The sequence below is a fragment of the Miniopterus natalensis genome, chromosome 13, assembly GCF_054644295.1.
Source record: "Miniopterus natalensis isolate mMinNat1 chromosome 13, mMinNat1.hap1, whole genome shotgun sequence".
Taxonomy (NCBI): domain Eukaryota; kingdom Metazoa; phylum Chordata; class Mammalia; order Chiroptera; family Miniopteridae; genus Miniopterus; species Miniopterus natalensis.
In genome coordinates this window covers 5488406-5512785 of record NC_142093.1, presented here as the reverse complement: position 1 = coordinate 5512785, position 24380 = coordinate 5488406, and the positions used below count along the sequence as shown (strand labels likewise).

Here is a 24380-nt window from a genome sequence, read left to right as displayed (position 1 = left end):
TGAGCCCCGGCGGGGAGCGGGCAGGAAGCCGTGGCCTTCGGAGCCCGTCTGAAGGGGAACCTCATAAGAATGATCCTTCATGCCCCCGCAGCAACGCCCAGCTTCCAGAGAATATGCTCCTGCGTCCGAGCTAAAACACTGCAGAACTCCCGGTGTGCTGGCCGAGTAAATACAGTCAAGTTTAGATGGACACGGCCTGGATTGGGGAGCGAGATAGGAGTTTATTAATGATCCTGCCCCGTATTTTCTTTATGACTCTGCCGATCGTTCTAGATCTCTGAGGTTTGGTTCCCTAACCCTGTGGGAAAACGGAGTCAATGGTAGTTATGAGGACAGAGGAGGAAAATATATCTAGGAGAGTCACATGGTGTGCCTGGCAGATAGTATTTGCTTACCAAATGCAAGATCCCGTTTTTGGTTTTGGTTTTCTGCACAGAGAAATGGCTCTTCAGATGTCCAGTAGCCAGAAAAATTACCTAATCAAGGGTTCCCATGGGGGGAGAGTCCATGTCCGTTACTGTCTTCCTGAAACAGGGAGAGAAAGATAGAGAGACAGAGACAGAGAGACACACAGAGAGATGAGAGACAGAATGACAGGTACAGAGAGACCTACTGAGACCTCCCGGCTGGGTGCAAACATGCCCATCCCTGGAAAACAAAGCCGCCCCTCACTGGGCTCATGGGTCATGCTGTTTTCCGTAGCAATATTTTTCTAAGGGAAACAGGGACAGCCATCCCAACCACATGCTTGAGGTGGACTGTTTTACTAATTTAGCTCCCAGGGGTAAAACTGCAAAAATGACAAAAACAGTAATCTGGAAAACGTGCCGCCTCCCTTTTAGAAAATCTTAAAAAAGACAAAAACCAAGAAAAAGAAAAAGGAAGACTTCCCATCCAGGGTCAATGGCCAGTGAGTGGTTTGAGAAGTCAGCCAAACCATGTGGCTGCCTTTTAAAAAATTCCAAAGAGACACGTTCACATCTGGATCCCTCTTCCAAGTTGCCAAACCTTGAGTGAGGCTCTTTCTTCTCTGAGCCTCAATTTCCTCCACCGCAAAACGAAAGCCTGAGACGAGGTTATCGCATGGGTTTCTTTCAGCCCTGGGAACCTGTGATCCTAGGACTCTCTCCTCTCCTTAAAAAAAAAAGTATTGTTATTAGAGGAGAACAGGAAACGGCCTCTCGTAGTAACATGACTTGCATTCCTTTTAGCAGATTATCACTCACTTAAGGACAGAGGAACCGCAGGACGCAAGGGGGCCACAGCCCTGATTTGGGGAGCCAGACTTGTCTCGGCCTGACGGCTGCTCAGCTGGTTCGCTCCATCAGCCTGGATTGGTGAACCCGAGTCGCAAGAGCTATCTCCAGGTAAGACACAGCGGGCTTAGGTGGTAGCCGGCTGCACAGCCATAGCCAGCACTTCCAGGGGCGGGCATGGGTGATATTCACGCTTACAGAGCATGGGAAAGGATTACAGACGAATGTCATTTCGCCAGATCTGTCATCTGTGATTGGAAGCTGTGCCCCCTGACACCACATACGTGCAAAAGGAAAAACCAAAACCAAACAAGGACCTAGTTAAGAACTGATGTGCCCTGCAGGGTTGCTGCAGTGTTGAGGTCTCCGACGGCCCCTGGTTCTATAAGTACGTGCTGAGCGGGAGCTATCTTGAGACTTTTGAGTGTTTGGGCAGGAGATAGAGCAGCTTAGGACTGCGTGCAGGAGGACAGCGTATCTGAGCTGCTTTAGGGTGCTTTGTTCTTGCAGCACCCGTTTTGGATCAAGCACATTGGGGTTCCTTTCTGCCCATCCAGATTTAGCCCAGCAGGGGGAGAAGTCCTTCAGGAGCCAACCTGGGAGGGAATTCAGGTCTTGTGCAGAGGTCCGGCTGGCACCTCGCTCACTATAACAACGTCAGAGACGGATTCAGCTCATGACCTTGCCATCCGAGAGCACGAACGGCAGGGCGCCCTTCCCCTCGCGCTCTTCCCTCGCCGCCAACGCGCTGGCTCTCTGTTACCTCCCACCTCTCCTCGCAGTCCGTTACGGACACTTTTCTTATCTACAAAGAGAGGATCACATCTGCTTGGACATCTTCGTTGAACTTGGACCTGACATGAGCCGACATTCCTTTCTGATGACGAAAGACCTACTGAGGGTTCGCTCCTGGACTCTGTTGTATTAACACACCTCCCCTAAGCTGGCCCGGGGACCCACCTACCAGATCAGGAATCGCTAAGGAGGTGCCGATACTCCGAGCTGGCCACATACCTGTCACCCTTCACTAGTTGCTGGTGTCACCGTCTGCCATCCTCCCTCCTAAAGTTCTTCTTTTTCGTCTAGATATCTTGCGTTTCCTTGAAAACTAAAACCAGAGCATTTTATACGGCCGAGCACAGTATAGGAGGTAAGACCAGGTGATTTCTAAGGTATTTTCCAATCCCGCGGCCCCAGTGTCACTTTATGCCTCGTTCCGCATACCAGATTCTCATCTGCTGGGAACGAGGGTCACCTTCTGCCCCTTTTTCTTTCTACGGTTTCTCTTCCCCGCGTGGTTCCCTGAGCAACAGCCTGATTCAGAAGGAGGTGGGTTTCGGAATTAGACCTCACTTCAAATCTCACTTCCGCTATTTATTGGTTGAGTGGTTTTGCCTACATCATTTTAAATTCTCGACGTTCTGCTTCGGCACCTGTGGGATGGGGACAGTACATTCTAATGTGTAGGCTTGTGGTGAGAATCGAAGGACATAAAGCGTTAGTGTAGTTTCTTGCTTATATTAGCCCTCAAGAAAGTTAGCTTCTCTCCCTGTCCAGCCTTATTTAGAGCCACTGAAATATAGCTTGTGCACACGGCCTTGTGTACGCACACTGTAAGTCCCAACCAGTTACAGAGGAGAGAGCTGTTAACAGGCTTTTGATTCCAGAGCTTGTCTTCAGCAGCGGCCCTCCCTCGCCTGGGCTCCGGCCAGAGTGCCCTCTGCGGCCCAGCCATCGGGAAGGCTCGCTCTGTTCTGTCCAACTTTAGGGCCCACTCCTCGCCCAGCGCCTTGACTCCATCCTGTGTCACATGAGGTGTCAGGTGAAAACTGCCTCCCAGCAGCTCTTTTTCCTTTAGACCCGCATAGTCCCAAGATGCAGGGGAATATCCTGGCAGCTGGGATCAGTGAAGCCAGGGGCAGGCATCCTGGCCGGGCACTCAGCAAGAGTTTGCTTCAAGCGCATGTTCATCCAGGGCCACGACAATGCCTTTCTCCCTTGTCTGTTAGTTCTGCGGGGCATCCATCCATCCATTCCACAAACGTTTATGGAGCACGGGGCACGCTGCAGGTGTCCTTCTCAGTGTTAGGGGTACGGCAGGGAACAAAACCAAGTTCCTGCTCTCATGGAGCTTGCATTCTAGTCGGGTCGAGGGACTGTCAACAGGGGACATTGGACATTATATCAGGCAGTATTTAGTGTTATGTGAAAAACTAAATATATCCAAGCCAGAGAGCTAGGAAGTTGGGAGAACAGGCATCACTATTGTGCAGGGTCCCAGGGAGGGCTTCCCTGGTCTGGACCTGAGGAGAGGGAGGGAGGGAGGCGTCTCAAAGGCCTCATCCCTAAAGCATCTTAGGTAGAAATAAGGGTGGGTGCTCTTGCCTAGTAGAGATTTAGCCATTCACTCAAACTCCTGTCCTGGGCACTAGTTCCTGAGACCCTGGAGATGAAAGAGACTCAGTGGCGTCCAAGGGGCCCGTGGACTGGCACTCGGCCAAGGCCGCCTGGGGAAGTTGCATCAGTAAATTAGGTTGAAGTGAGCAGCTGTCCTCATTTGGTCGTTGTGGAGCCAATTTGCTAGAGTGGGAATTTTCCACTGGAACCTCCCACAGGTCACTTCTACCAGTTCTCTTGGAATTCGTTCACCTAGACCATTGCCAAGTCCTGGCTTCAGGGGAGAGGGAGGATCAGTTCATTCCCCAAACATCTGATTCCCTATTGTGCGTCAGCGCCAGTGCTGGACACCAGGGGTCAGTGGTGATGACATTCAGCCGGCCCTCGAGTTGTCTGTGGTTTTACTGGGAGACCTACTAGTGACTAGACAACACACGCTCACCAGTGTTGTATAAGAGTGGGTGTGAGAGAGCCCAGAGGAGGGGACCCCAACCCACATGGAGAGGCAGAACCGGGGACGCTCCCTGGAGATGTGCTGTCTCTGCTCAGTCCTGGAGATGAGGGGTCACCAGGCAGGTGAATGGCAGGGAGGGTGAGACACTTTGGGGAGGGGGGAAGGAGCTCCCAGGCAGAGGGGAAGCCTGCGCAAGGGATGCCCCCGGAGGAATGCAGCACCATTCGCTGCAGCTGTGGAATGAGATGTGAGGTGACCCTGAGAGACGGGGGGACTCAGGCAGAGTGAGAAGCTGGAACCTTGAATGCCAGGCCAAGAGGGTTGGGTCTGTCCTGAGGACAGCTCAGAGCTGTGAACAGTTCTTTAAGCAAAGATCCATGACCTGATAAGATGGGAGTTTTATGCAGAGAAAGGTTTAATTTTCTTTGACCCCCAGTTCTTTAAAGTGCTTATTTTACACCCATTCCGTGTACTAAGACCACAGCTTCCTCAGCAGTAGGTTCATACAGACGGACTGAATGGGATGTCTGTCAGCAGTGGGTGGATCTCAGGCATGTCTACCGTCGTGTGCCCCCATGAATGATAAATGTGGACGGAGTTTCACGTGCAGTCTCGGTACACAAATTGCTAGGAAATGGTTGGAACATGAGCCTTGTTTCTGATAGGAGTAAGTGACTGACCAAAGCCCATGCTGTTCTAGCAGAGACCGTGGAATTCAGGTCTTGATACATATTCTCTTTGTCAGAAAATGAATTGGTAATATCCACCTCTAACCTTCTCTCTGTTGAATACTAAGTGTTCCCTTTAGATATGTATGAATTCATTAAATAGGTAATACCTGACCACCTCCCATGTGCTGGACACTGTGCTAGGCCTTGAAACATCAAGGCAAATCAAACACGGTCAGCCCCTCAAGGAGTTCATTAGCTTTTGGGGAGGGGAAGGAGCCAAAGTCACAGGAGCAGAGAGTAAGAGTTTCCGCATGAACAAAGTGATGTGGTTACAGAGAAGGAACAGTCTGCCCAGGGAAGTCAGCGAAGGCTTCCAAGAGGGGCCATATGCGCTGGGCATTGGAGGATGAGTAGGAGTTGGGATCTGGGAGAGAGTTGTTCCTAGTACTCAAAAGCACTCTATAAATAAGGGCCAGCTCTCCATTCTCTGTGATGGTGGCCGGGAGGAAATAGAGTGATTGTCATGCACAGGTAATGCCTCAACTCTGCCTTTTAAAAATCCATTAGCAGCCACCCCCTCATGCTCCCACCACGTTCCCAGTGGGGACTAAAAATAACTAAACTGACTAATACAAGTTGATCTCTTCTCTGACCCCATGGAGGTGTGAATGAGCAAAATCGGACCAAGGGGACCAAGAAAAGATGTAGAGAGAAGAAGATGAGGAATCCACCTCCATCAGCCCCAAACACTGGCTCGGCAGCATATTGCACCAGAGCTCTCTGGTGGCAGAATTCAGCCTTTCAGAGAACTCCCGTCTGCTTCTGCCCAGTGAAAACTGCGAGATTTTTATTTATTTATTCATTTTAATATGTCTTTATTGGTTTTAGAAAGAGAAGAAGGGAGATGGATAGAGAGAAACGTTGATCTCTGTCTCCTGCACGCCCCCTACTGGGGGTCGTGCCCACAACCCAGGCATGTGCCCTGACCCGGAATCGAACCGGGGACCTCCCAGTGCATGGGGCGCTCAGCCAACTGAGCCACACTGCAAGATATTTTTAAAAACTATATCTGTTCTTCTACCTTCCTCTTGGAAAAAAATGTACCAAATATTGTGCATGGGAGTGGACTTTAGGGGAGGTTTGTGTAATTGCGGGCATCCTGACCCGCTGTGTTGTAGTCAGGAACGCAGACTGAGCCACACTGCCGGGCCCAGTCCTCCCCTGCTGCATACCAGCTGGTGAGCTCGGCAGTCGGCACACCTCCCATTCCCCAGTTTCCTCGTGTGTAAAACGAGGTTGGTAGAGCCTGCCACACAGGCTGCTCTGATCTTTGAATGAGTCAATATGTGCAAGCGCCCGGCTGGTGCCTAGGACACAGAACGGACACAGTAAGTGTTAGCTCTTTTTAATTTGACCTAAAGCCTCGGTTGAATCTTCTATTACAAATCAGTTTCTGGGATGTGTTGTGAGTTGAATCATTTCAGGGCTGTTTGCTAAGCATCTCCTGTGTGTGGAACTAGTCTCAGACGGTGAAGGGTCAAAGCTGGAGTCAGCAACACTGAGAAACACAGGCGTGACCAGTGTGTGACACCATTAGAACAACCGAAGCATTTTAGGGGACCAGAGGCTTCTAGAGGAGCTGGGAGGCCCAGAGTGGGGGTGGTGCAGAAGGGGATGGAGGCAGGAGGGGGGCACACGGAAGGTTGAGAGAAGGTGGGGAGGTTGACTAAGGATGACTTAGGGATAGGGGCGCCGTTCTGAATGGGGAAGCAGGAGAATAGCAAAGGAGAGAGGAATTGCTGAATGGTGATTTTTTGGTTTTGGTGCAGAAGGTAAGCTCTGCTTTAAACCTTTTTGGTGTGAAATACCTGCGGGCACCAGGTGGAGACTCCTCCACTTGGCCCAGCTCTGGCATCAGGGGAGGAAGAGGAATCAGGACGTGGACATGGAGGCCCCGCCGTCAGGACAGAGCTGTTCCCGGGGAGCGAGCACAGGCCCCTCTGTGTGCCGCCTGCAAGCCTGGCCCAGCCTCGGCCCCTTGAAGGCCTCACAAAGACTTGTTTGTTTCTCCTGACATCAGACTCACCCTCAGGATTTCTCTGTCCTTCTGGGGCAAGATCTCACAGAGTGATAATAGGGTGAAGGGAGGGAGGAATTGAGTGAAGGCTGGCTCAGGCGTCACCATGCCAACCGGAGCAGACAACAGGAAGATGGTGCTTTCCATGGGTGCGTGCACGCTGGGGACAGTCCCAGGCTGCTGAGCTTCTGGTTAGAAGCTGCTGGTATCCACTCCGAGAGATGCTAGCTGTCTGGTCAGTAATGAACAGTGTATCAGAGGATGACATTAAGTCACTCCTGCATACAATGGGTTGATTGTTTAAGTAAGCAAGTATTGCATTTAAGCACCTGGATTTTCTATTTTAGCAAAGACTTATAGAGAGAGTTTTGTCTTGGAAATTTCACAAAAGCTCACTGCTTAGAGAGATCTGTGAGATCGTCTGGTCCAGCTTCTGTCTGGTCCTTTTTTCAGGTGAGTATACCGAGGCTGGGAGAGAGGGAGTGGTGGAAATGGAAAAAGTGAAGACTTTATAGCCATATAACCCCGGGCTCCAGGGTAGGAACATGTACGGAAAACAGCACAGCCTGGCCAATCAGTGCTATTCCTGGTCATTTTATGAACCTTCATTTGTGCTGATCAATAAATGAACTCACTCATAAAACAAAATGCATAGGAAGCCAGTACAAGGGGAACTCCTGATTCCCTTCATCCTAAACCAACCAGTCCTAAAACAACCATCTAGTTATAGAGTCAGGATGAAAAGGGAATTTGACATTGAGACTTCAAATGCTTAGTCTAGTGTGGTGGTTCTCAAACCTCCAGCCAAGGTCACAGACTGGCCATTGAAAAGTGTCTCCACTGTCCCTTCAGCATGTTTCCCACACTCCACTGGGCACCAGACGACCTGAGCTCATTTTGTTTAGCTGGGTTCTCAGATGGTATGAACCGAGGGGCGGCCCCAGACCTCAAGTTTGAATAACAACTTGCTATCTTGCTGTGAACCTAAGAAGTAGCCTAAATAGTATTTGATCTGCCTGTGAGGCCTGCGGGCCCTACAGCGAACGAAGGGCAGAGCTTTCCAAGTTAGTCATTTGTGGCCACAGACACCAGCCTGGGAACCCAGGCTGCAGGGTCAAGTTGAAATCAGGACAACACATGGTTTAGTCATCAAGAGTAGGGCTGGGCTTAAACATAAATTTGGACATAAACTTGGCGAGTTTGTTTGTTTGGTTCAATTGTGGTGTGGGTCAATCAATCCAAACAGGGAAGTCCCACAGTGACTTCCCTGCCTTCTCTGTGTATTGTGAGTTTCCTGCCGGAGCACCTCTGGGCAGGAAACGTCCCTCTGTCCTGTCTGTCGGTCCTGGCTGGGGGGCCAGATCGCCTATGGAGGCTGTCCTACTCTCTTAAATTTGGACTTCCAGAGTAATTTCCAGTGCTCATTTGATAAGTTAGGAATAGAGTTTTAGCCTTTAAAAGAAAATCTTCACTCTTTGCAACTGGAATCAAGCGGATTCTCCCACAAGACAGACTGATGTTTCCCTCTGTGGAAAACACGATTTAAGAAATTAGCGGGAGGGGTATGGGGAGGACAATTCCCGAGCCAAGTGTCTGAATATATTAATTTTTTATTCCCAAACATCACGGCTCCTTTTCTGGCAAACTGGTGACGACCAGTCCCTTTGAAATGACCTTGAAGAGGAACTGAGTTACTGCACTGGGTGCTACAGCTGTGGGTTTGAACGATCGTTACAGCTAAGAGAAACAACACTTAGAAAATATTCAGGATGCTGAAACTGATCCCGCTGCTTTTCCCTTTGCAGAAACTTCTGTTTTTGTACTAAGTACCTACCCAGACCGGGGCCTGGAGTTTGTAATATGAGATGCTCTCGCCCCCTGGTGGGCAGCGTCCACACTGCAAGCTCTTGAATTTGCCCAGGATGGCACTTCAAGTGCTCGCAGGGTTTCATAGATACGTAGGAAAGAGGAATTCTTCTTCATGGCCAGGGGCCAGAACTAAGACCGGTGGGCGGAACAATAAAAATGACACTAGTAACTGATCGCGGCATCCACCATTTACCCGTCTGGCTATTTACATGCATTGTCTCATTTTTCCGAAAACCACTCTCGAAGGGGTTGAATTAATCCCTGTTACTCGTAATGAAGCTCGGACTCAAGGGAGGGTAAGTAAGTATTGTCAAATACACTGATTAAGACAACCAGCTAGTAAATGGTGCTACACCGACCGTCAGGAACCAGGTGACAGCTCAGTTTAAGACGTTCAATGGCGGTGCCTGTCTCTCGTCTTTGAGAAATACAACTTAGGGGAGACTTTCTGCCAGCTCACCCCCAGCCTTCTCGCTGAGCCTGCCCCGGAGGACAGGCCCTTCAGATGCCAGGTGAAAACAATTCAGGCGCTGCCCAGGCCAACACAAACACACGGTGTCCAGCAAGGAAGAACAGCCTGACAGAAGGTCAGAGAGATGGGACCTCAGGAAGATCAAGGCTCATTTCTGCCCCAAACGCTGGCTGCAGTTTAAGCAGCGATATTGCCAGTAGGCAGTGATTTCCTTTGTCATTTCCTAGGTCAGATGGCAATGCCTACCCTATGGGGACAGGTGGAAAAAGGAGGGTAGGGGGTGTGCAGGCATTGATTCCACACTGGACAAGGGCAGGCGCTCTGCGGTGTGTCTGTCATTTCCTTCGCACCTGCCTGGGCCAAATGAGTGCCACGGACTCCACCTGGGAAAGTAAGTTCGGAGACGTGAGACGACTAGTCCAGGGTCCTGTAGCTAATCCAGGCTGCAGTTCAGATTTGGACTAGGCTTTCCAGGCCCTGGAGCTCATGTCTGTGGCACGGTGCTCCTTAAATGGGGAAGGAGGCTGGGATCCGGAGAGCCCGCTGCGGGCTTTGTCACGCGTGTCCCGGCCAGCAGAGGGCACCGCGCCCCCGGCTTTCCAGGCGCAGGCCTGGGCCCTTGGAATGAGCAAACGTCTGCAGCAGACTCGAGCATCTGACCGTCTCTGGGGCAGGAAATCCACGGGGCGCCGCGGGGCTGTGCAAACAGCCTCACAGTGCCCGCCTGAGTGCACGCTCCGTGTCACCCACAGGGCTCCGGTTTTTTGGATAATGGGGCTCTGTAGACCCATATGCCTTGTCATGCAAAGGGAGTGACCTGCGTTTGTCACAAATGGGCTCTTGTGTGATTAATCACCGTGCAAACGAGGCCGCTGTGGCTGTTCCTCGCTCGGCTTGACCGGGCGGGGGTCTGTGCGGGGGGCTTTCTTAAATCCAGGGCAGCGGGGCAGGATTTATTGTAAGAGGGCAATGACTCGTTTGCTTTGGGGTTGCAGTTTTTTATGCGCAAGACAGGAGGTGCAGTAAATCAGCCGACTGCATGCCAGGTGTGACATTAGGTGCTTTACCTGCATCTTACTTTCTCCGTGATGGTGCCGCAGGGGAAGTATCTTGATGTGCATTTTACAGATGACGAAAGCTCTCAGGAATAGAACGATTTGCCCAAGGCCTCCCTTCCCCTGCGGTTTCTTCTGAGCGACTTTGGTCCCTTTCAGTGCGGCCCGTGATCCGCACACTGGGAAACGCCTCTCTCGTCCTGCCCAGTGCCGGTGATTTGAAAATCGATGAGGAATTGCCATTCCTGGGCGCCCGTGTGCTTGTGGCACCTCCTGGAATTACATGCAGGAACGTGTGGGTCTGTGCGTGTGTGCGTTTTTCCGAGAAGTCTGATTTTCATCAGATTCTCCGAGTCATCTATGATCATAAAACAACAGTACCCCAAAATATTCCTATTGGGGGAAATTCTTATTTTCTCTTACCTATGTCTGTTACCAAGGACTAATTCTTGGCTCGGTTTGGTTGCAATTGGCACCTTGTCGCTGTTGCTATGCAGTGACTGTGACCTGGCACTTCAGGGCATGCCAAGGGGACATACATGATGAGGGTTGTGTGCTGACCTGCGCTTGGTGCTGGGTGGGGAGGAAGGATGGGAATGGGTGACATTCCGCAAATGAAGAGAACAGAGTCTGGAAGAATTCACAGCAAGGAAGGATTTTCATTCATCTGGGGGGTGGGGAGGAGATCCTGGGAGGAAATGCTGTTTGAGCTGGACCTTGAAAGACAGACAGGACATCCAAAGGCAGAGGAGAAGGGAAGGGTATTCCAGCCTCGTGGAAAAGTGTGAGCAAAAAAATACCACACGGAAGCAGGAACGAGAGAAGAGAGAGCCCTTGGCACGGTCCACATTCTCTGCGACCACAGTAAGGACGTTCAGAGCAGCTGAAGCTCAGACGAGAGCATCAGGGCAGGTGTTACGGCCCCGAGCACCTTGTAAAAAACTGTGCCGTCTTCATGTGACAGCCAGCTTGGAGACTGCTTGCGCTAAAGCACGCCTTCCTCCCACCCAGCTGACCCCACGTGCCGCTCGGCCGGGGAGCCTGCCTGGGAAGCGGCGCCCTGAGCCATGAGCCGGCTCCCGGCCCACCCGCCACCCCTCACCCGGCTCCCGCTGATGTCTTCACGCCTGGCTTGGGGGTCAAGCCAGGGGTTTTATTCTCAAATGTTAGTTTGGTTTGCAGTGAAGAGTGCTTGGAAATCAAGGCGATTGCTCCTTTCAGACACTGGAAACAAGAGCAGAAGCTCTCCTGCTTCCGAGAGGATTTCAAGGGCGGCTTCGGCTCTCTGGGCGTCCTTGACGTGAGGGTGTGAGGGAGCCGGCCAGGCTCCCTGCATCAGATCCTTCAGGGCTGTAGTGTGCACACTGGCTTCCCTTGGTGGTTTTGGTGCTTACCTAATTTTTGACATGCCACATCCTCAAAATAAATTTGACCTGGGAAGTAATACTCCTAATGCTTTGACCCGTCAGTTCCCAGCCCCTTTGGTACATGGTGGGCCCCACTATAGACCACTCAGCCCCTGAAAGCCTAGCCATTCAAATCAAGTCCGCCCACAGCACTGGGCGGGTAGGGTTCCCCGGGGCTTTCACGTCCCAGGAGGACTCCCTCCAACAGCACCGTGCCTGCCTGCGCCTTGATCTGCGAGGTCGTATTTCACCACCTGACAGCGAACTGTGGACGGCGAGGAGCTCCAAGCACAGATGTGTGATACAGCTGGGCAGGCACGGAGGCAGCCAGAGGCAGGGAGAGTCTGTCTGTCCTTCCTTCTTAATTTTAGGTTGTACTGTCAGATGACAGCGGTGCAAGAGATTTAATTCACCAGCATTCCTCTCACTCGTGACCTTTCCTGTACCGTGCTCAGAGCCCGGTGCGTGATCTGAGGCACTGAGTGGATCTGGTGCGGGGTTGGCGGGAGGTGAGAGGGAGGCACAGAGTGGCTGGAGGCCCGGGGAAGGGCCTAGAGAAGAGGCGGGTCTAAGGGCGCCGTGGAAAATTAAGTGGACAGGGTTTGGTGAGAGAATGGAACTGCGGGGTGCAGGAGATGCAGAAATCTCAGGTGACACCCCGGTTTCTGGCTCATGTGCTTAGATGGATGATGCCTTGCTTTGAAGGAGGTAGGAGGAGGGCACTTGCAGGGGTGGAACTAGAGAGTATTAAGCCCTCTGCCAAATTGCTGTGCTTGCAGGAAATTCTCCTAGCTGCGTGGGCCTGGAGTTGAGGGAGGAGGTCCAGTTGGGGGCTAGAGGTTGAGAAGCCTTCAGCCTATGGGCGAAAATTGAAGTCCAGAGGGTCTCACCTGGGATGGTGAGAAAAAGCGCAAAGAAAGACCACTGGAGACAGGCATTTAAAGGTCAGGTGGAGGAATGGAAAGCTCAGGAGGAACAGTGAGAGAGGTGAGAGCGGATCAGGAAGACGGAGGCCGTCCAGCGTCTCGGGGAGGGTTTGACCAGCAGTGCGCTCGGCACGCCTGCCCTGCCCCGCTCGCTGGGGAAGGGGGCCTGGCTCTTGTTCATCGAAGTCCCTCGGAAGGAATTCTGGGCAAAGGAGGGTTGTCATCCAGAAGACCTGACAGTCTGTTTCATCTAAGCCACTGCTGGACAGAGCAGCCCAAACCAGGCAGCTTCTCAGCGTTTCCTTTCGCTTTCCAGCTGAAGTGAGGCCATGCGAGAGCGGAAATAAGCAGCTTGCCCACAGCACTCGGCAAGCAGCTGGCATTTCCAAGGCCAGCGCTTAGGTGCCCGGGGTGCTGGCTCTGCAGAGGGTCCCTTTCCCTCTGAAATCAGACAGGACTGGCCTGGGCAGGCTGACACTGTCCTCCTAGGTAAGGGACAGACAGGCTTATCCAAGCAGCTTCCTCGTAGTTATGCTCTTGATGTCACAAGAACAAATTCACTGATGACTTCCCAGAACTGAGCCCCAGTTTGATTGTTTCCATGTTCACCAGCATTTGAAATTGGGGGGGCCCCCTGACTTTCTTTCCCTAAAAACGAACCTAATTTTGCCCTCATTTCTTGGAGACTTTTGCTGCAATACTATTGATGTTTATGGGGGAAATTAGCTATGATGAGGTAATAGTCTATTTTAGAAAACCCAACTCAGCTATTGACAGGGCTATTTTCAACCTGCACTTAATTGTTCGGCTCTATAATGGTCTCTCGGCATTATTATTATTATTTTTTGAGAATTCCCATGGACCGCCTTACCACCGGACTCCAGCAGTGTGTGTCCCACGGGGAACGCCGGGCCCTTTTGAGGGACAGGGTGGTATTAATGATCGATGAGAATATTCAAGGCATTTTCCCATTTGAGTGCCATTACTTGTAGTGTTAAAACGTTTCGAAAACACATTTTAGCCATTAACTCATTTTTATTGTCAGATAAAAGTGCTTAATAGACTCACTCGACTCCAGTTTTCCTCCTTCATCTTGGAATGAAATCATCTGTTGGATTCTTGGCAACACATTCGGCAACGGGACAGAAAACCTTGACTTCATTGCCCAAGTGGCAGGCGGGAGGGGACCTCCGCCTGGCCCAGCGATCTCCCATCACTAACCTGGCTTAGCAAACCCAGGCTCCCGGAACTTATAAGCTGAGCTACTGCATTACATGGGTGCTTTTTTCTCCCAGAAAAGCAGGTGTTAATATTGTTTAAGAAACATGCCTTTATTTTCTTTTGTTCACGAGATTCCACTTATAAGTGAGATCGTGTGATATCTCTCAAATTGGGATATGAAGAGTTCCTAGCTCATATGGTTATTGAGAGAATTAAAATAATATATACATGAGAAGTTCTCATTGCTGTGGCCTGCAGATCATGGGAACATGTTAGCTGTCATTATCATTGTGATCAGAAGGGGCAACATGTGCAAAGGCCTGGAGTCAACCAAGACCGGGGCTCCTTAGGGCAGTGCAGTGAGGCTAGGGTGCAGGGGAATGGCTGAGGAGAGGGGACAGAGGGACGAGCAGAGGCCAGAGGCCAGGTGTCCTGTGCCCAGTACATGCATTGGGCTCCGTTCTATCCTGCAGGCACTGGGGAGCCATGGGAGCATATTAAGCTGGGAAGTGACATAATCAGACTTGTGTTTAAAAGATGACTCTGCCAGTAGCATGGGAATGAATGGGAGGGAGGCGAGACGAGACGAGTCAGGAAGGTTGGTTTGGAGGTTGTTTCTGGGATGTAGGCAAGCTCTACTGAGGGTGCGAATTGGGGTCATCCAGGTAGGAATGGACGGATGTGCACGCAGTTTCATGAATGACCAGTGAGGATGTCCTTGTCAGGTAGCTGTTTAGCATGTCCTGGTGAGGCCCTGCCAACATGAAGCAGAAGCTCTAATGGCAGCAATACACAGGATCTGATATATTTTATGTTTTAAAGAACGCAGTTCATGTCCCCTTTACTTTTTGTGCTAGCGGACAGACCATGATTGACATCCCCATTCCAGCCCTTCTCTTGGCCCCGTGGGTCCTTGGGCAAGTGTTTTTTGGTAAAATAGAAACTTTAAAAGATGATCCCATTTCTGGGTAGCATGATTTCTAGTGACGTGGGAGTACAGCAGGACCGTGAGTGAGGAAGTCCAGAATCCATCTTAAAACCTTGAGAAGGACACTTACTAGGCCTGACCCACCAGTTCTGCTCTGTGAAATGGGTTCAATAATACCTTCCCTGCCTTTGACACACACTCAGGTTGAGGACAGATGTGGCCAGAGAGATCTTTCGCAAAGATGTGATGTTCTATAAATATGTGTCGTTGTAGTCATGACTGGTCTGTGGTTTATATGTGACTATGTTGCCGAAAAATGTTTGAATCAACCAGATCTTCTTAATCCCCCTAATACTGACTTATGGACAGAGAATCTAAGTCTTTGGTTTCTTAAAGTCTTTGCTAAATATTGTAGATTCTGGCAGTCATTGGCTCATTCAAAGTGGTAGCAAAATCCAAGCCTTCTGGTCCAGGCATTGCCTATTTATCATCCCGAAGAAAAATATTAGAAAAATAAACCCCTGTGGAGCTGCTGTTCTATTTAGTTATTTTTTTCTCACCTGTTCTGTATTGACAGAAGGTGGTACTGGCTCAGGAATTCTCCGTTCAAATAGTCAGAGCTGCAGAAAATGTCTCTTTAGTGCTTGTTCTCAATTCTTGAAAACCGGGTGCTGAAGGTCTGGTGTGTGCAGGCAGAGCAAACACTCACAGCGCCCACTCTTGGCCTGGGTCCTTGGTTACGTCCTGTTCAGAGAAAGCAAACAAATTGCCTTGAAAACCATGGTCATCTCCTTTCAGCCCAAGCCCTGGTTCATTTTATTTGCTTTTACGTTCTAGGAATACAACTAATGCTATTGTTGTATTAGAGCTCAAAATAGGAAAAATCAAAACACAACAAACAAACAAAAACCACTGTGTGTGCGTGCATGTGTGCGTGCATGTGTGTGTGTGCGTGTGCGTGTGTGTGCACGAGTGCACGCGTTTTAATTCTCCCCTCTGTTTTGGAACTGGAAATACTCACGGAGAACTATTTCTTTAAGAGAGTAGCTGTTTTCCACTGAGGGGCCTTAGAGCCAACTCCCTTGGAAGTGGTTTTGAGACCAGAGCCAAGAAGGTAGTCATAGGAAACACCATGTGTACATCCCAAATTGTCCCCCGGGGGGCGAGTGCCGCCCTTGGCAGGGACGTGCTGCGATCTTTACAGGCTGTTAGCCTCCGACAGGAACTAGAGAAACGCCCTCTTTCCAGACTCTTTGGAAAATAATGCGAAAGGGCCCGTTTCAAAGTTCTCTTGCAGCCCATGAGCCTTGAGGAGTAAGCCTTCTGATTTTGGAAGACTTATCGAGTCGGCCGACTTGTACCTCTCCTTCCCCCTCAGTCCTAACCCCCTGGGCACCTGGGGCTCCCCTGGGCAGCCCCAGGCCCTGGCGCCCTTCCCGCCCGGGGGGCCGCTCACTCCCCCAGAAGCCAGCTCCCCTGACCGATCCCACTCCACGTGGTTTTCCTCTCGTGTTCGCTTTTATTTTTCTCTTTCTCCCACTCTCATTGTGTAAGTGTCTGCGCCCTCTAATGGTGCATAACTTCCCTTAAATTCTTACATCAAACAAGATCAATATTAAACTAATAATCTTCGTGGGAGGTAACGGAGCTTCTCGCTCGGAGTGTGGCGCGTAGGGCGGTGGTCTGCACGCACCGAGCTGTTCGGAAAGATTAGCCTGTCACGGGGCATATGCCCAGGCTCGGTGGGAGGCTCAGGGCTGAGGGGCCTTCCCAGGGGGAGCCTGGGTCCAATTCCAAACAGCCATGGTCTCTGCTCAGTGACTGTGGCGTCAGCTCGCTCTGCGCACCCGAAACCGGAATATACGTGCACGATTCTTGTCCACCTCGGAGGGAAGCGGGACGCAGCAGATCCTCTGCCGGGAAAGAGCTGAAATGTTCCTGCACTTACTCAAGGAGTGGGTGTTGAAATGAATGTTTTCAAGGTTCCATACACCCGGACTGGACCCCTAAGGCGATGTAATGTCCCACCGTCACTGATGTCAAACATCTGCAATAATGAGAGCTTCTTAATTGACCTTGGCTGATGTAAGCTACATGTTCCAGAATATTTGACCATATCAGCCAACCAGCCTGAATGACCTGCGGACAGATTCTACAGCCGGCTCTTATCTGGGTGTATTTCCACGTGTGTTCCTTTCCTCCTGTTACTAATTTTAAAGGCTTGACATAGTTCCCACCTAGTCCTCTGACAGTAAAATCATGCACAGGACAGAATTTTAGGAGAAAGCTAAATCCACTCAGGTCTCTTGTGACACATTAATAGCACAAAACGAGAGAAATTAAGAATATTTAGCTTCCATTAAGGCATTTTATCTGAAAGCCAGGCTGCTATGAACAGTGGAATCATCTTCCTACAAGAAGTGCCTCCAGGTCTGGATTGGACTCGTTCATTAAGTGGGAAACAGATTCCTTCCCGGAGACCCAGAGGGTTTGTGGAAGCTGCCCAGGGGCAGGGATGAACTGTGTCAGTTCCGAATTTTAATTTGGTAGCACCTACCCCACACAGGGCTTTGCTCCAGAGCATCTCAGAAGGAGATGTGCATAAAGGCGAGGGGGGGAGAAAAAGTGGCAGGAAGACTGGGGAAGATTCTTCTGGAAAAGGGAAGCGTGGTGCTTGCCTCTCTTGTGTGTGTGCGTGCACACGTGTGTGTGTGTGCGCGCCCCCATGCCCAAACATGTAAATACTTCAAGATGGGAGAGCTCTAAGAATTATCCAGTCCAGCATCTGCCCAACACATAACTCACTTTTACAATATTTTAAAGGGTTAATATATCATATTTCTACTTAAACATCACCAGGGACAGGAAGCTCATTGTTTCACAAGGCAAATAATTTAATATTCAGATAACTCTAACGGTTAGAAACTTTTCCATGGCCTTGAGTGGAGGTCTTCCTCATCATTTCCCCTTCCCTGGAGCCACATACAACCTGTCCAATTTATCTTCCACAGCAGAATCCTCAGTAGTTATTTGAAGGCTGTTGTGATCATGAGGGTGAGGATGGTGGTGGTATCCATCATCATCATCATCATCATCATCATCATGAATATTACAGCACAGAACATTTCTTGAGCTACGCTAAGCATTTTATACTTTAGCTCACTGATCCTCATGACTTGACGAAACAGATACATATAACAATTTATTTTACAAATGAGAAATTGAGGGTTAGAGAGTGGAGTAGCTTGCCCTGGACAACAGAGCCAGCAGGAGACAGCTAAGGTTGAAAGCAGGCTCCCTAAATGGTCTCTTCTCTGGATTCATGGTAGTGACTTAGGCCATGGATGGTGCCTGCAAGTGTATGAGTGTTTTCTCAGGGGAGGACTACGGAGACTAGATTAGAACGGCCTGTTTCATGTGTTCATGCACGAAGTCATCCTCTCAGTGCCTTCTCACCACATCTTCCTCATGTGGCATCTTTTTAAAATTCCTGCATCCACATAGATACTGTCAGAAGCCACGTGCCTAGAAAATCGCAGCCCTATAGCTAATTCTAAAGCCCAGTGGTTTCTCCAGTTGGTCCTTCCCAAGCTGAGGGGTCTGAGTCACGAGCTAGAGAACTGCCTAGAGCATGGCACGCAGCATCGAATCGCGACTCCGTAGAGATGTGCCAGATGAAGGGGTGGCCTCCTGAGGAGGAGAGTTCTGTGTCTAGAGCTGAGGGCCGTAGAAAGTTTGCTATTTACTTAGTCACTACATTCAGCCTATTCTCTTTTTTTTCCTTTTTTTTTTAGGTTGAGATTGTAGATATGTTACAAATTTGTATTTCTCTGTAGACTTGATTCATTTTTGCAAATGCCTTGGGCTGCAATTTCATTGAGAATAAATTTTGGATATTATACTTTTCTCATTTTTATGTTTCACGAAGTACCCAATCTCGTTACCACTGAAATGTCAAATTCTGAGAGGCTCTGACTTGCCTGGGAGTTGTGCCTCTGGGAAACGTGGCCTCCTGTAGAGGCTAAAAGGGACCGCTGGGGGTGTACACCTGTGTTTTCTAAACTCTTCCTCGGGAACTTTAAGCAACTTACCCTTCTGGGTAGATATTTCAATAATGCCCTCTCTGTTGTGCTTGTCCATTGACATGGTATGTTCCCACATCAAGGGACCAGAAACAAAGCTGAAATATTAACTATGAGGATTCAGGGGATTAGTGAAGGGGGAACAGAGACACTTTGTAGAAGATACCTAAACTCTGCCTCCTGTAACTAAAATACCTGGTTCTTCTCATGGAAATAGTGGGTAAGGTATTGCCCCACTTCCCAGTATGAAGATGCTTTTTATAGGGTGTTAAGACGTAGCTATGGGGATCCAGTGGTATTCATGCAAGTTAGTCAAATATGGTTAATGCTTTAGAAGTGTTTTTTTAATACCGCTAATACTGATATTTGTTTTTGTTGTTATCTTTCCTAGGTTTGCTGGCATGGGAAACCTGCTCAAAGTCCTTACCAGGGAAATTGAAAACTATCCACATTTTTTTCTGGATTTTGAAAGTAAGTTTTAAAAATTAAATGATAATGATGGAAACTTGTCACTTTACAGCTTGCTATTAGGGAAGTTATAACATGAAAATTTTTATGTGATACTTAAACATTCAAACCTCACTATGCATTTCTTTCTGAGTCTTCAAAGATCATTCTCCTCTTTTCCTATTAAGAAATAAAACCTAAATGGAACATCTTCATTAACATGTCCATGGTTATTTTATTTTAGAAGTGATCAGCTTTTGTAGGCTTAGCAGAAATCATCATCATGTATTTTTCCTAATTTTATGAATTTTCTATGTCATATTCCAAAGAAAAATAGTGTATCTGGTAATTTCCACAAATTAATGTAGAGCAAATTATCACTAGGCATGAAAGAAACAGTGATCAACACCAGGAAAAGGCTTACAGGTGGTTTGTTTTTTAGTCATCTCTATCCCTTCTTTATATATTATTTCATAATACAACACTATTTCAGAATTTGGAGATATATTCCTTTTATCTGAAAGGTTGTGTTTCTTTTATCAAAAACTTTAAATATTTTTCTAAGATAAAATGGCTTATGAATCATGACTAAGTAAACAGAGATTCTTTCTTATCTTGTTTATTTTCTTGATTGAAAATATTTACAAATGAGTGACACATTCATGTTTAATTGACTTAAGCTCATGTTTCCATCTTTCCTCCTGTGTGCCCCCCCTTTGACTTACAATTCTGTAGCAGTGGGCACAGTCACTTTTAAATGGCATATTGCCAGTATTCATCATCTATTGTAGACTTTAATCTGCTTGAAACTGTACTTTTTCAAGTATTTTATCTATTTTTTTAAAAAGTAGAAACTTTCTTCCATGTAGAATAAACTTCCTAACAGACATTTTCTAGGCAAATGCTAGGAGATTTCAAGGTGCAGTAAACCAAAAGGTGAACGCTCACTAGATATGTATTTTCAGAATCTCTGTTGGGTATAAAATAGCTACTTGAATATCAGGGAAAGTGATCCCAAAGCTGATGTGTCCAGAAAAAAAATTTATCTAAATTATATTCAGTGACAGACACCTCAGCTCTGATTTAACTCATTTTGCTGCTGATGTTGTTCTTTTTTGGTTGTGTTTGGCTGTGTCTAGCTGGGTTTGGTCAGGTTTGGCTGGGTTTGGTGGGATTTGGCTGTGTCTGGTTGGGTTTAGTTGGGTTTGGCTGTGTCTGGTTGGGTTTAGTTGGGTTTGGCTGGGTTTGGTTGGGTTTGATAAGGGGTGCATCTCCAAAGAAAATAGCTGGTATCACTGGGGGGAAACTAGAGAGCAGTCAAGACCTGAGCAAAAGAGAACTTAAGGTGAGTTGATCCCCTTCACCCTACATCCACCCCACCCCCAGGCCTTCTCCATACCAATGTCTGTGTCTGTGGGTTATGTTTATAAGCATATAATTCTTTGATTAATCTCTCCCCACCCACTCCCCCACCCCCACCTTCGCTATGAGATCCCTAAATCTGTTCCAAGCTTCTGTGTCTATGGATCAATTTTGTTCATCAGTTAATTTTGTTCATTAGATTCCACATATGAGTGAGATCATGTGATACTTGTCTTTCTCTGCCTGGCTTATTTCATTCAGCATGACACTCTCCAGGTCTCTCCATGCTGTCCCAAAGGTACGAGATCCTTCTTTTTTACAGCTGCATAGTATTCTATGGTGTGAATGTCCCACAGCTTTGTTACCCACTCATCTACTGATGGGCACTTGGGCTGTTTCCAGACCTTAGCTATTGTAAATTGCACTGCTATGAACATAGGGGTGCATAGGTTCTGTCTGATTGGTGTTCAGGATTCTTAGGATACATTCCTAGAAGTGGGATCACTGGGTCGAATGGCAGGTCAATTTTTAATTTTTTGAGGAACCTCCATACTGTTTTCCATAGTGGCTGCCCCAGTCTGCATTCCCACCAGCAGTGTACTAGGTTCCCCTTTCTCCACACCCTCGCCAGCACTTGTTTGTTGATTTTTTTATGGTAGCGATTCTGACAGGTGTGAAGTGATACCTCATTGTGATTTTAATTGGCATCTCTCTGATGATTAGTGACTTTGAGCATTTTTTCATGTCTCTAGGCCATCTGTATGTCCTCTTTGGAGAATTGTCTATTTAGGTCCTTTGCCCAGTTTTTTAATTGGATTGTTTGTCTTCCTTTTGTTAAGTTGTATGAGTTCCTTATATATTTTGGATATTAACCCCTTATCAGATGTGTTATTGGCAAATATGTCCTCCCATACAGTGGGCTCCCTTATCGTCTTGTTAATGGTTTCTTTTGCTGTGCAGAAGCTTTTTATTATGATGCAGTCCCATTTGTTTATTTTCTCCTTTGTTTCTCTTGCCCTAGGAGATGTATCGGCAAACATATTTCTATGAGAGATGTCTCAGATTTTGCTGCCTATGTTTTCGTCTAGGATTTTTATGGTTTCACATCTTACATTTAAGTCTTTTATCCATTTTGAGTTTATTTTTGTATATGGTGTAAGTTGGTGGTCTAGTTTCTTTGTTTTTGGATGTAGCTGTCCAATTTTCCCAACACCATTTATTGAAGAGATTGTCTTTACTCCATTGTATGCTCTTAACTCCTTTGTCAAATATTAATTGAGCATAATGGGTTGGGTCAATTTCTGGGCTCTCTGTTCTGTTCCACTGATCAATATGTCTCTGCTTGTGCCAGTACCAGGCTGTTTTGATTACAGTGGCTTTGTAGTATTGATGCCTGGTATTGTGATCCCTTCATTTGGGGCTTATTTTTTTGTCTCCCCATTTTGGCTGTCTATTTGGATTTGTTTCTATGTATTAGGTAGGCCTGCTAGGACTCTCAGTCTTTTTGGAGGGTCTCTGGTGCAGGCCAATGTCAGACACTGTTGGTGACTGGCCTTGAGTACCCTGTTTGGAGCTATCAACAACCCACAGTTTGAGATCCCCTCATTTGGGGCTGGGTACAGTTGGACAGGACCAAGATACACACCAATGTCTGCTTTTCCAAGGCCTGGGTCCAGAAGCAGATCAGGCAAAGACTCAAAGCACTCTGAGGTTCGCCTCTGCCTGGAGGCTGATTAATCTGATTCCCTTAATGAGCCTCAGTCTGTAGAAACTCCACGGAGTGGGGCAGCTGACTGCTTTCAGTCTCTTAACAAGCCCCAGGCTGCAGAAACTCCTCAGGGTGGGGCGAGAGGTTAAAAGCTGCATGGAAGGTAAATGTCTGCCTCTGCAGTCTGCGGGAATGACTTGGCGCAGGAATCCAGATGGATGCCGTCCGAGCTCTATCTCCGAGCCCACAGCCCTAGGTTCTCCTCACACAGCTCCAGTGCACTCCGCCCCCCCTCCGCCGGAGCCCAAGGTGAGTGGCTGCACAGGAAACTTTGTGCATTGGTTCTTTAAGAGGGGGCCTGCATTTCCAGCCGTCTCCCTGGCAGACAGAAACCTGGCTGCTTTTCACAGCCAGATGTTATGTGGGCACCTTTCTCAGTGCTGGTGCTCTGGGCTGGGGAGCCCAGCTTGGGGTTTAGGCCCCAGAGTCCTCCGTGGGGGCCCCCACAGCTGAGATCTCCTTCGGATCTTCAGCCCAGCCAGCCCTCTTGTGCCTCCACACTCCCTTACTGTCTCTGTGTGGTCTCCCCTTTTCCCCCTTGGTTATGAGGGTGCTCTGCGGCTCGTCTTCAGTTGCAATTGATGATTCAGGATGGTTTTTCTATATTTTAGTTGTAGTTCCAGTTTGGTCCCAGGACAGTGTTAATGTAGATTCCACTCAGTCTGCTACCATACCATTCTTAATCCCCAAGAGGCTACATTTTATTTGATTTTATTTATTTATTTTAAATATATCTTTATTGACTTCAGAGGGAAGAAGGGAGAGGGAGAGAGAGGGAGATAAGAGGCTGCATTTTAGAGGGAGAAAGATACCATGCTAAATTGAGATTCTTGAGAATCTGGGCCCCACTCAGTTTTGTGACCCAGAACTTAGCTCCTGTTGAGCATGGAGTGCCGATCACCGAGTGAGACTTAGTGGCAAATGCTGGCCCCGTGAAGGAGTGGAACAGAACGGCTGGATCCAGGAGAGCACAGACGGTCAAGAAGAAGGGAGCATAAGTGGATTCAAATGCTCTGGCCTAGTCAAGGACAGGCTTGGAAGGGGGGTGACGAATCGGGTCGTGAGCTGCGCCCCTCCGGTAGCCGCTGGAAGAGCAGATTTAAGATTTACTGCTTTGAGAACAGAGGCTGGATTGCAAAGAGTTAAGGAGTAAGCGGTGGAGGGAGGAAGGAAGGCTGAACAGCATGTAGCAATAGCTTAAATGAATTTGGCACCTCTGCTTTGAGAGCTGAATATTCTGTTTGAAGTCAGTGATGGAATATAATTGAACCGGGTCAAATAGATATAATTAAGCTGGGTCAAAATATAATACAAAATTAGACACATCTGTCCTTAGGTTCCCAGTTGTGTAGATCTGATTTAAATTCTTGTTTGACCTTTGCCATGAGTTCTACACTTTGTGCTCACATTTCTGCACAACCACTTAACATCTTTTTCGTTGTTGTTTTTTCACCCCACCGGTCTTTTTCTTTTTCTTTTTCTCTTTTGCTTCCTTGTCGTGTCCACATTTCCTCTTTGAAGGCTGGGAGGCAGGGGGGAATAAAGTGCAACCTGATCTTTCACGAGCGATGGTTTTTGGGGGACAGTGTATGGGAAGATGTGAGCCTGGAGGTAATCGTTCGATTGAATTCACCCGCATGGCCCGAAATGGGCGGCAGGCACTCGCCTTCCCGCGACAGTGATCCCCAGACTGCAACGATCATTTGAAGCATGTGGCAGAGCTTATTTTTGTATAGTTTTCTGTCCCTCACCCCAAAATTCTGATTCAGCGGCCCAGTCCTAAGAATCTGCTTTCACCCACATTCCCCAGGTGTTTCTGAAAGTCAGCCAGTTTGGGAGCCACATCTAACTATTGCTCCAGGTGAGGCACTAAGCCCAGGGCAGTGTCTGGGACAGGGGAGCTAACAGAGCACCCCCCCGAGTTCCCAGGCCCAGAGCCACGGTCCCCAGAACTGGCCACAGGGGGCCCCACTTAGCTCCTCCCTAATA

The 24380-nt window shown here is 48.5% G+C and overlaps 1 protein-coding gene across 2 annotated transcripts in view; it reads left to right on the top strand.

The window, feature by feature from the left end:
* The first annotated feature begins 1193 nt into the window (after window positions 1-1193).
* CYRIA (CYFIP related Rac1 interactor A) overlaps window positions 1194-24380 on the top strand; it is a 42559-nt gene continuing 19372 nt past the window's right edge. Inside the window, exons 1-3 of one of the 2 annotated variants that reach the window (XM_087823362.1) lie at window positions 1194-1367; window positions 2343-2406; window positions 19206-19285. In XM_087823362.1, the coding sequence (XP_087679488.1) occupies window positions 19216-19285 (70 nt within the window). In that variant the 5' untranslated portion in view covers window positions 1194-1367; window positions 2343-2406; window positions 19206-19215. The remainder of the gene's footprint in view (window positions 1368-2342; window positions 2407-19205; window positions 19286-24380) is intronic. The other variant, XM_087823361.1, reaches the window with a different exon arrangement.